Raw genomic sequence first — 11,953 nt, 5'->3', positions numbered from 1 at the left:
CTGTGAGGCAGAGCTGAGAACACCTCCTCTCATACCCGCAGAGCTGCAGTTCCTGACCCTTGAATATTAAATTCAGTTCGGAAGTCACTTCAAATAAAACAATTTGGTGAGGGCCTCAGCAAGCAAGGAGGCAGGGTTGGCAACTCGACAGGCTTGAGCTTCTCTAGGAAGCTTGAGTGATACCATAACAAGAAGCAATTTTGAGTAACGGGATTGTATGCAGCTGACACAGGAATGGGTTGAAACAATGGCAAGTGTGGGCTTATTTTTTTGTTTTTCTGGGCTCAAGAATTCCTCCTTTCCCCCTGCGCACCAGGCAGGGTCTTTGTTTTGGAGGAGATAGAGAAAATCTATACATAATGATAAATAGAAAACTGCCTCTTAGACCCCAGGTTTGAGGTCACAGCTATGTGGGTTTGGAGATTTCCTGAAGCAGCTCTGGCCAGAGTTTGGGTGGGATCCAATACTCTTCTATTCCCACAGTGTCATTCTGAAGCTAGGAGTGCCAGGGCCACTTCAAGACCACAACCCTCTCTAGGACAAAGGGCACCTTGAAAAAAATCCTGAAACGGTCATTATTGTTAGCTCCTGGGAACAGCACAGGGAAGTGATGAATGACCTCAGCTCTTGGAAGAAGAGTGCAGGCTCAGCTATGTGCTACTGGGGTTTGGTAAGTCACATAAATGAAGGGTTCCCAGTGACTGTGGATGGTACCAGTGCAAAATCACAGACTATTTCTCTACTTTGTGTCCTAACTGGTCACAGGATGATGACACAAGCTCCAATGGCATCTTCAAACTGGTAGGAACTTTCGCTGTCAATGCGAATCTGTGGAAATAAATGCATAAGTAAAAACAAGCTTTATGCTCTCCTTTCTTCTCTTCCATCTCTTCTCATCTACCAGTCTGAGAATTGCCCAGTCTGCCAGAGACAGGAAATCGGATTAGCACTCTTAAGGAGAGCTGCTCAGCCGTAGGATGGGATACCTTCCCATCTGGAAATGGATTAGACAGAGGCAGTAGTTGCCACACCTAGGGAATCACGGGGATACTTTTATAGGTTTTCCATTTTTGTCATACTGGTACACCAGCATCTTGATGCAGTGTGAGTTTGCCGGTGAGATCCAGGGGCTACTTGTTATGGAAAAGTTATGATTGGTGTAGAACTGTACAGGTTGCTTCTGGCACTTGAAGAAGGCCTTGAGCGTGGCGGCTGCCATGGTGCGGAACCGCTTGCTGATGAAGCAATAGAGGAAGAAGTTGATGGCTGTGTTCAGAAGGGCTAGCATGTTGGCAATGTCGGACATGATGTGCACCAGCCAGCGGTTCTGGATGGGCGCCCCATACAGGTGGTAAAGAATCATGATGATGCGGGGGGCCCAAAGTGTGGCAAAGATGGAGGTAATGGTGAACAAGATGGCAGTGGTCTTCCCCGTGGAGTAGCCACGGAGACGAAAATTGCTCTTCCTCCTGAGCTTGTACACAATGATTGAGTTCAAGATGAAGAAGATGGAGCAGGGCACCAGGTAGACGGTGAAGCAGTGGATCCAGATGAGGACGTGATGCACAGAGGTGCTGATGTAGTCTTCAGTCCAGATGTTGGGCCACCAGTAATAGGGGATGCTGGTCAGGAAGCAGGTGATGTAAACACTTACAATGACTTTCCGGGTGCGTGCTGGGTATGAGACCGTGTGGTACTTGAGTGGGTGGCAGACAGCGATATACCTGTCAATGGTCAATGGAACAGTAATCCATATGGAGGTGTGGATGGATGAGAATTCCAGCACTTCTATGATCTTGTCGGGGACTTGAGGCATCTGCATGTTCAAGATGAAATCTTCCAACAGGAAGTCCACAAACACTATGAAAAAGAGGACCAAGATGTCGGCAGCAGCGAGTGCCAAGAGATAGTTGTAGGAGGATTTCTGCCTTCTTGCCACCAGCTGGGAGAGGATAATCACTGTCAAGATATTTGCTGTGGAGAGAAGAAAAACTGGTTTAGGTCTGAAGCAAAGATGACTTCATTGGCTCCTATTGGGGCCCTAGGCATATGTTTATTGTTCACTCCCATGGAAGTCAAAATGATTGAATCAATGCTTTTGAGGGACAACCTCGGCATTACAAATAGCACCTCATACAAACACGTGGATACTATTTTAAAGTTGTGCTTATATTCTAACACAACCATGAGAGGAGGTGCCCCCATTCCCCTCATCTTAGAAATGAAACTGGGGCTCTGAGAGCCTCACACAGCCATGAGAGGAGGTGCCGCCATTCTCCTCACACAGCCATGAGTGGTGTTGCCGCCATTTTCCTCACACAACAATGGGAGGTGGTGCCACCATTCTCTTCACACGACTGTGAGAGGTGGTGCTGCCATTATCCTCATCTTAGGAATGAAGCTGGGGCTCTGAGAGACTCACACAACCATGAGAGGTGGTGTTGCCATTCTCCTCACACAACCATGAGAGGTGGAGTCGCCATTCTCCTCACACAACCATGAGAGGTGATGCTGGAGTTCTCTTTACGCAACCGTGAGAGGTGAAGCCGCCATTCTCTTCACACAACCGTGAGAGGTGGTGCCGCCATTATCCTCATCTTAGGAATGAAACTGGGGCTCTGAGAGTTTAAGCAACTTGCTTAGAACCACACAGTTGATAATTCATGGTAATAGGATCTCCTGATCCCACATCTCATGCTCTTTCTTGTGTTCAGTTGCATGAAGAATTTGGGGCTGAGGTGGCATTTCTTGCTATATGTGTTCGGGAAACAGACTGGACCATATAACCTCTTAAGAACCTCTTCAGAGCTTGGATTTTAGGATCTTTCCTTTTTAAGTAGATTTAAAATTGGAGGTGCAGAGAAGATTGTGACCTTCAGATTAATTTAAAAATAAATTGCATTTATTTTTGGAATAGGTAATCTACATACACACACATAATCAAAAGTAATAACAAGGAAAAGTACATCTTCCTTCTACTCTTGTTCTCCAATCATCAAAATTCCCCTCCCTCAGGGAAACTACAGTTAATAAATAATCTATGCTTATATATGTCCATACAATGTGCATGTATCAGGTTGGTGCAAAAGTAACGGGCAAAACCGCAATTACTTTTGCAAACCTCATATATAGTTTTTGCACAAAGAGCAGCAATGTATTATTTTTTGTGGGGTCATATTTGTTTTGAAAATACATCTATATAGTTTCTGATCAGTTTTTTAAAAAAAGTCTCCCTGAATTAAGCATGTTTAGAAAGTCATTAGGGACTCACTCCAAAATGATATTCCAATGAATAATATCTAGAAGTCATTCTACACATTTATTTTCATTCATTCTCACAATCAACCCTGAAATTTGAACACTGATAATGCTATTTTGCAAGCTAAGTTCTCAGAAAGCTTATATTCCTTGTCTGAAGTCCAATGGCAGAGCTAGAATCCAGATCTTTCTCTCAGTCTCTCTCTGTCTCTCTTCCTTTCTTGGTAGCCGTTTAAAATGTTATACAATGGTTCCCATGTAAAAATGTCTTATAATAAACACACCTGCAAAACCTGGTGTACTCATCACTCAGATTTAACAAATTTTAACATTTTGCCATATTTACTTCAGCTTTCTTTAAAGAAAGAAATGACACTATAGATACAGTCGAAGTCTCCTCTGAAGAAGCTCTGTTCTCATTCTTTTCCATCTTCTTTCTCTAGATGCAACCACCATGCTGCAGGCTGTGTGCAGTGACCAGTGCCACGTCTACATAGTCTTTCTTTCTTTCTTTTTTAGATACAGGGTCTTGCTATGTTGCCCAGATTGGAGTGCAGTGGCTATTCACAGGTGCAATCATGGTGCTTTACAGCTTTGAACTCCAGGGCTCAAGTGACTCTCGCACCTTAACCTCCTAAGTAGCTGGGACTACAGGTGCACATCACTGTGCCCAGCCTTTTGCTTTCTTTTATACTGAAACTGCCATTCTATACACTGATTTTGTCATTCAACATTGTATTTCTGAGACCCATTTTTGTTGCTACATGAAGAACTAGTTCACCCATTTGAATGCCTACATAGCATTCTGCTGTAGGAACTTACTGATTGATTTATTTATTTATAATTTATTATATTAAATATGTTCATTCTTTTAAATTGGTTACAGGATTTTGCTGTTATAAACCAAAGTTAATGTCTTGACATGACTTTCCATGAGAAGTACTTATATATGAAAGTTTATCTGGGGGAATGTATACATGGAAGTGTATTTATTATGTGTTAGAGTATGTGCCTCCTCATCTTTAACAGATACTGATGAATTGCTTTGTAAAATTTTACTAATTTAGATTCCCAACAGCAGAATATGAGAATTCTAGTTGCTCCATATCCTCTCAGTATTACCAGTTTTTTTTTTTTTAAAGTCTATGCTGTTCTCATTCTTGTCCAAAGCACTTTGAAACAACATTTTGAAGTGGTAGAGAGTTAAGATACTGATTATATTAATTAGCCAGGATTCAAACCCAGGACCAACATCCATGCTCAAAATCAATCTGCAGTATTGGTACTTATTCCCAGTGGGGTGGGGGTACCATGAAGATATGCTATACTGCACACAATGTAGAGAAAAATGGTGAATATGTCCTACTTAAGTCACTACTTAAGAAAAAATGCCCACTAAAGCAAAGGTCCTTATATTTGTAAACTTGATATTTCAAAACTGCATTCATGCATTATGTACCTATTCTGAGCTGTGTCCTGGAAGGGGATGGTGAACAAAATAGACATGGTCTGTTTAGCCTGCATGGAGCTTAGATTCTGTTAGGCAAGAAGAACATCAGCTGAAGAACCATGGAAGAAAATGCATTAACTGCAAGCTCTAGTGAATGCTATGAAGGAATGTCTTGGAGTAGGAATCAGAAAAATCTTTACTGAGATTTGGAAGACCAGGAAGAGGTTAAAAGGCAGAAAGCTTGGAAGGAGCAAGTGTTTCAAGCAAAGGAAACAGCAAGTGCAAAGGTTCTGAGGGGGAGAAATATGAAGAGTTTGGTTTATTAAGACAAAGAATATTTATATTGAATTCTGCTTGCTTTGTAAGCATTCTTGCATTTTATAGCTCTCTTTTATTAAACAGCCTTGCTGTGTTCTGTTGAAAAGCATTTCAAAATGTTTTATTCATCCAGAACTTTTTCCAAAAAGTATTTAGCATCTACTTTCTGTGGGCAAATGCCTGTACATAGGCCTAAGGTGGATATACATTAGGTACTCTGGTGGATACCCGTAAAGTCTCTACTCAGAGAGTGGAGAAACATCATATAAGTGGTAAGTATTAAAGAGATAAATGAGAACACAGTATACAGGAGCTGCTGGTGAATAGATAAAGAAAGGACAAAAGCTTTGGTGAAGGGTTCTGATTAAAGGCTTGGCTTGCAATCCCTGCTCCTCTGACCTAATCATATATAGTCAGAGCTTCATGGAACCCAAGCTGTAAAGAGGTTGAGGTCTAAAGATCTATTGTATCAAGGGTATGGGAATCCAGTTGCTAAGAGTGTGGGATCTGGGGCTGGGCTGCCTGGGTATTATTACCACCTTGTCTTTAGACAAGTTTATTCAATATTTCTGTGCCTCAGTTCCCTTCTTTATGAAATGGAGTGTATTAGTCTGTTCTTACACTGCCAATAAAGACATTTCCAAGACTGGATAATTTGCAAAGGAAAGGGGTTTAATTGACTCACAGTTCCACCTGGCTGGGGAGGCTTCACAATCATGGCAGAAGGCTCATGAGGAGCAAAGTCACATCTGACATGGTGGCCAGCAAGAGCTTGTGCAGGGGAACTCCCCATTATAAAACCATCAGATCTCATGAGACTTATTCACTATCATGAGAACAGCATGGCAAAGACACAGCCCCATGATTCAACTACCTCCCACTGGGTCCCTTCTATGATACATGGGGATTATGGGAGCTACATTTCAAGATGAGATTTGGGTGGGAATACAGTCAAACCATATCATGGGGTTAATAAGACTATCCACCTCATAGGATTGTTCTGAGGGTTAAGTGAGATAATTTCAATAAAGTGGTTAAAACAGTGTCTGGCATGTGGGAAGTGCTTAATGGATGGTAGCTATTGCCTGAGAGCCCATTCATGCAGCAAATATCAACTGGGCATTGACTATGCCAGGCATTGGATGAGGCATTGGAGATACAGGTATTAACAAAGTGGACAGATTCCCTTTTGCCATGGAGTTTATAGTACAATGAGGGAGACAGACAATAAATAAACACACACACAAATGCACAACAGAATGTCAGATGTGATACTAGGAAGAATAACATCAAGGGATGAGACAGATTCATGGGGTAGTAACTTTTAGATTAAAAGCAACATTTCAGTCCAATCAAGGATGAAGAGAAGGGAGGCGAGATGCTGTGGCTCATGCCTGTAATCCTAGCACTTTGGGAGGCCGAGGGTGGTGGATCGCTTGAGGTCAGTAGTTCCAGACCAGCCTGGCCAACATGGTGAAACCCCATCTCTACTAAAAATACAAAAATTAGCCAGATGCGGTGGTGGGTGCCTATAATCGCAGCTACTCGGGAGGCTGAGGCAGGAGAATCACTTGGATTAGGGAGGCGGAGGTTACAGTGAGCCGAGATCGCACCACTGCACTCCAGCCTGGATTACAGAGTGACATTCTGTCTCAGAAAAAAAAAAAAAAAGAAAGAAAAGGAAAAAAGGGATCTAGGGATCTGTCATACAAATACTTGTGGGAAAAAGATTCTAGGCAGTGGGATTGGCAAGTGCAACAGCCTTGTGGTGAGAATCAGCTTGTTATATTCATAGAACAGAGAGACATGAGAATGATTTCCCATTTTAGAGATGAGGAAACCAAGGCTGGCATTTTTAGATAATTTGTTCAAAGTCACAAACAGAACAAGTAAGGGAGGCAGAGAAAAATGAAAATGGAGACCCCCAGCTCTGTCTGACTTTCTGGCTTATTAGATTCTGCTTTGTTTATTTTTGGTCATAGAAAAGGGTTCTCAACATAAATAATGCGATTCCTGTTCCTTAGGTTGCCCCTGACTTAGAAAAGTGCCATAATTTCTTGCAACCTCTTTTTTTCTTTTTGTTGAGACTGAGTTTTGCTCTTGTCTGCCAGGCTAGAGTGCAGTGATGCGATCTCGGCTCACTGCAACCTCCGCCTCCCAGGTTCAAGCGATTCTCCTGCCTCAGCCTCCCGAGTAGCTGGGATTAGAGGCACGTGCCACCATGCCCAGCTAATTTTTTTTTTTTTTTTTAAGTAGAGATGGGGTTTCACCATGTTGGCCAGGCTGGTCTTGAACTCTTGACCCCACGTGATCCACCGGCCTCAGCCTCCCAAAGTGCTGTACTTACAGGCGTGAGTCATCATGCTCAGCCACAACCTCTTTTTTCCGCCCCCATCCATTAAACAATGCCTGCTTTCCCTTTCACATCCCTGCTTCCCAAGGAGGCAGGATGTATAAATGGCAGGGTGTCCCCAGAAAAAGTGCTATATATATATAATCTATATATATATATTCTATATATATGTAAAAGTGCTATATATATATATATATTCTATGAAAAGTGACTCTCCCACTTTTTCTTCCTCCCCAGCTGAACCCTGTTTGAAGTGTGGTGCTAAAAATTCTCCATATTGAAGCTCTTTAAAAGTATTCCAGCCCCATCTAATTAATGCTTTAAGTCAGGCAAGTCATCAACTCCAAGTGAAATTGCTAGGTATTCATATTTGACATTTCCTTAAGTTTCTAGTGATTGCCTCTCTTGAGAAACTAACCCGCAGACAGTGAGTTTCCCATTTCTTTTGTACAGGTAGATTTTCCCCCAAGGCAACATCAAGAACATGTAGGAGATCTTTGGGGTGGGAGAAAGAAGTGTGAGCTGAGGAGACCCAGAGGGGAATGGTGCGGTGCCTGTGTATTGATTTTCTGAAAAAGAAATGAAAAGGTAGAGTCTTCAACTCTTAAAAGCTTGACATTTGCTGTAACTCTCCATATTTAAAAATTCTTTCATTTCTACAGTGGCACATTTTCCCCAAAGGGAAAGAGTGGTGTTGACAGGGTCTGTGTGTATTTATAAGGAGTGAGTAAATGAAGAAACCGAAGTTCTCACTGCCTGAAATTCCATTTCTGAGCTTTCCTGTCAAACTGAGCCAGTGATTCCATTGTTGAGGAAACCCAACCAATCCCATCCAAGCAAGCCCCGCTGAACTTCACCACCAAAATGTCAATGCTTCTAAAAAGCAAATCCTTTCTGTCAATGGTGTCGTCGGACAGGTTTAAGTTCCTGGATAATAAAAAGCCCATGTTTTGTGACTGCAAAGCTTCTTGGTTATATTCTTGAGGGAATTCATTTCCCGTATTTTGCAGCTTACTGTGCTCAAGCTTGGGAGGATTGGGGGAGTGGCTGAGAGAACAACGCAGGTTTTGTCGTCAGACCACACCACTGAATTGTCTGCTGGCCCAGAGGGAAAGGGTCAAGGTCTTCTAGAGGTATTTTCTGTGTCTGTGATGACTAAGGGGTCTCTGCAGGTTCCTTGGAAGAAGCAGCTCAACTGGGAGTTCTGAGTTTATATCTTTTAGTTCTGCTACATTGCCTTTTTCTTGTCTTTAAAAACTATTTTTTCAATTACAAAAGTAATATGCGCCTGTCAAAAATTAAACATTATATCAGTGTCTAATAATAATAGTAATAGAATTTGGCTACTTTTATTGTGTATCCACTGTGCTCAGGGCACTTCTAAGCATCTTACATACAATATCTCACTTAATCTTCACAACTACCTTGTGTAGTGTAGTGGGTACCATGATTTAAAAGCCCTGAGGTTCAGAGAGGTTAAGTAACTTGTTTGAGATCACACAGCTAGGTGGTGAGCCAGGACATTAAACCAAACTGTTAAATGTATAAACTCTCCTGAGTTTATACATTTAATGACTACATTAGAAATTAGAAGGGGAAAGTCTGTCAAAACCCCATCTTGCATGGATAATGTGTCAGCTAGCCTCATAGGCGGACCCTTGTGTACCATGCCCCCGGTAGACATTCCTCTATGTAGTCTCCATGCCTTGAGTTGGAGCTGGCACTGTAATTTACTTTTGACCAATACATTATGTCAGGACTGATACTGCGTGATTTCTGAGGCTAGGTCATAAGTGGGTCTTTTGAACACATGCTCTCGGTATGCTCCTTCTTGGAACCCAGTCGCCTTTCTGTGAGAGGCACATGCCACTTAGGCCATGTGTAGGGCCTCTGGTTGAAAGCCTCAGTAAAGCTCATGGCCAATATTGAGCATCCACTGTCATCCATGGGAATGAGCCATCATGGATATCCAGCTCAATAAAGTTCCTAAGTGAGTATAGTCCCACTGCTCACTGGCTGCAAATGCATGAGAGGCCAGAAGCAAGAACCACCCAGCAGAGCCCAGTCAGCCCAGGAACAATGACAAATAATCATAAATTGTTGCTTCTAGCCTCTTAAGTTTTGGGGTTTGCCATGCTGCAATAGATAACCAGAAGTTTGTTGGACGCTTGGTGTTTATATCTCCAGGATGCTTATATGCCCACAATAATAGCACAACTAGTAATAATAATTATCCCCACAAAATCAGATTTTACAATAATGTTGTGCAACTTGATTTTTTCACTTAGACATAAATAATAGATTTTTCCATATGTCAATGATATTCATGAAATATTCACCTATTGCTGGACATTACTTATTATGACTATTTTTGTTACTATAAGCATTAAGTTCATGAAGCATTTTTGTGCATTTCTTTTGGATAAATTCCCAAAAGTAGAAATGCTGGTTTAAAGAGTAACACACTTTTCTTCCCTCTTTCCCTCCTTTCTTCCACTTTCCTCGTATTCTCACTCCCTCTCTCCCTCCCTCCTAAAGGCAGCTAAAAGAATTTGCAAGATGGAAAAGAGCTCAAGTTGGAGGCTACAAAAGGATTTAAGTTAGATATCAAGAAGAACTTTTTTGATTGCAATGGCAGTTATGTGAAGAAGAGCAGGCCACTCTTGAGCACAGTTGCTCAGTCCACAGGGGTCTTAAGAATAGGAAAGAGAATTGCCTCTTTGGGATCATTAGATTCCTGGAGTGACCTTTTACAAATCCTAGTTCTCTGCATCCTAAATTTCCAAAAAAAGAAGCCACTCACCCCTTTCAGTCACCATCCCCTGTGACTTAAAAGCATCTCTTCCTTTGCTTGAACCAGGGAGGCAGAGGTTGCAGTGAGCCGAGATCATGCCCCTGCACTCCAGCCTGGGCGACAGAGTGAGACTCTGACTCGAAAAGAAAAGAAAGAAAAGAGGAAAGAGAAGAAAAGAAAAGAAAAGCATCTCTCTCTGACAAAGTTGCCATCTTTTGCATCAGAAGAGTCAGCGCTCATGTTAGGCAGACTCCTGGCATTGTGGACAATTGCAGCGGTGTTATTTTACCTGCTTCTGGGAGGTGCTCCAAGGATGGATTTTTAGGAAGATCAATTTCTAAGACTCCTACATAAGAAGTCAGCAATGCCCTTATTTGGATCAGCTGAGGGGTAGAGACCGAATCGTATGATGGGGCACTGCCTCTGGTGGCTGCCACCTCCCTCACTGTTACCTGCCCCACTCTGGACCCTGGGATGGAAGAAGGGTAAATAAAAAGATGATGCTGACAAGACTTGGTAGTCAGTCTTTTAGCTTCTGAAAAAGGTGCTGGGAGGTCTCCAGGAGGTTCGGTGTTGAGTGGTCCCCTAGGAGAGAAGCAGGAAAAAGTTCCCCAGGGCTGCTGTCCCACCATATGTCTCCAGTATCAGGCACTGACAGCTGGCCAGTGGCCATCCTTGTTTCCTGTTGTTCCCCTTGCCCCAAGGCAGAAAACTGGGAATGTGGAGCTTTCTTCCCGCAGTTGGTTAGTAGAGGCATGAAACTGGTTGTAGACTAGGGAGGTGGAGGTTAGGCAGTGGCACCCTCCTACCATAGGAAAGACAACCCCTTGGGGGGATGGCTTTCTGGTTCCCCAAAGGGCTATTTTTACTTTTTTGCAGGCTGACTCTTACCCAAAATATTTGGGTACCAAAGAACCTATCCTAGTTGGGAGCATAGTGGTTAAGAGTAGACTCTCTGGAGGCAGCCAGCCCAGGTTCAAATCCCAAGACAGCCATTTACTACCTGTGTGATGGTAAGCAAGTGAGCTAATGTCTCTGAGCCTCAGTGCTTACATCTGTGAAATGGGCATCGCAATAAATAGTACCCACATAGGATATTATGAGAATATATAAAATAATATAGGCACAATACTTAGCACAGTTCCTGGCCCATAGCACTCAGAAAACATTAGCTATTTTTACGTGTTAACATTTGGCTAGTTCAGCTCAGCAGACAATTACTGAGCATCTTCTGGAGGTGGGAACCTGCACTAGAAGCAAAGATGAGTGAGAGAGAGTCAAGCTCTCAAGGAATGCCAGCAAAGATTCTAGCTTCTCCCCATGAATCATCCCAGGCACTAACAACCCTGTTAACCTATCAGGAAATGCTTCATTGCTTCTACCGTAAGCCCTCTAGTTGCAGTTGTATTCCAAACCTTACCCTCAACTTTGTTTCTCTGCTTGGTGGAGAATAACATTGGTCATTATCTGTAGAATCAAACCCTTAAAAGCCATTATTGCATGATGATTCAGTTGTCTCTTGCATCCTCTGAAATAGCCTTGGTTCTCTTAAAATTTTAGTTCCCATTTTGATAGCTCTTTAATTTTCTTTGTAGCTTCACTATCATCTCCTATTATTTTTCTTGTGAAGACCTCTTTTTTGTGTTTTTCTTTTTATTTTTTTTAAACTACATTTTAGCACTTGAATGGATTCTTTTCAAAGCTAGAATCAGCATTTTCTGTTGTTTTTTTTTTTTTGTATCTCCCTTTATAAGGGATCATGTTTCATCTTCTAAACTAA

General features: G+C 42.3%; 1 protein-coding gene across 1 annotated transcript in view; it reads right to left on the bottom strand.

The window, feature by feature from the left end:
- Positions 1 to 777: 777 nt before the first annotated feature.
- Positions 778 to 11,953, bottom strand: part of GPR139 (G protein-coupled receptor 139) — a 42,141-nt gene continuing 30,965 nt past the window's right edge. Inside the window, exon 2 of the mRNA XM_003916618.5 lies at positions 778 to 1,974. Within this exon, the coding sequence (XP_003916667.1) occupies positions 1,040 to 1,974 (935 nt within the window). The 3' untranslated portion in view covers positions 778 to 1,039. The remainder of the gene's footprint in view (positions 1,975 to 11,953) is intronic.

The sequence above is a fragment of the Papio anubis genome, chromosome 18, assembly GCF_008728515.1.
Source record: "Papio anubis isolate 15944 chromosome 18, Panubis1.0, whole genome shotgun sequence".
Classification (NCBI taxonomy): domain Eukaryota; kingdom Metazoa; phylum Chordata; class Mammalia; order Primates; family Cercopithecidae; genus Papio; species Papio anubis.
Note: the sequence above shows the minus strand (reverse complement) of the source record. Positions and strands in the feature narration are given on the sequence as shown.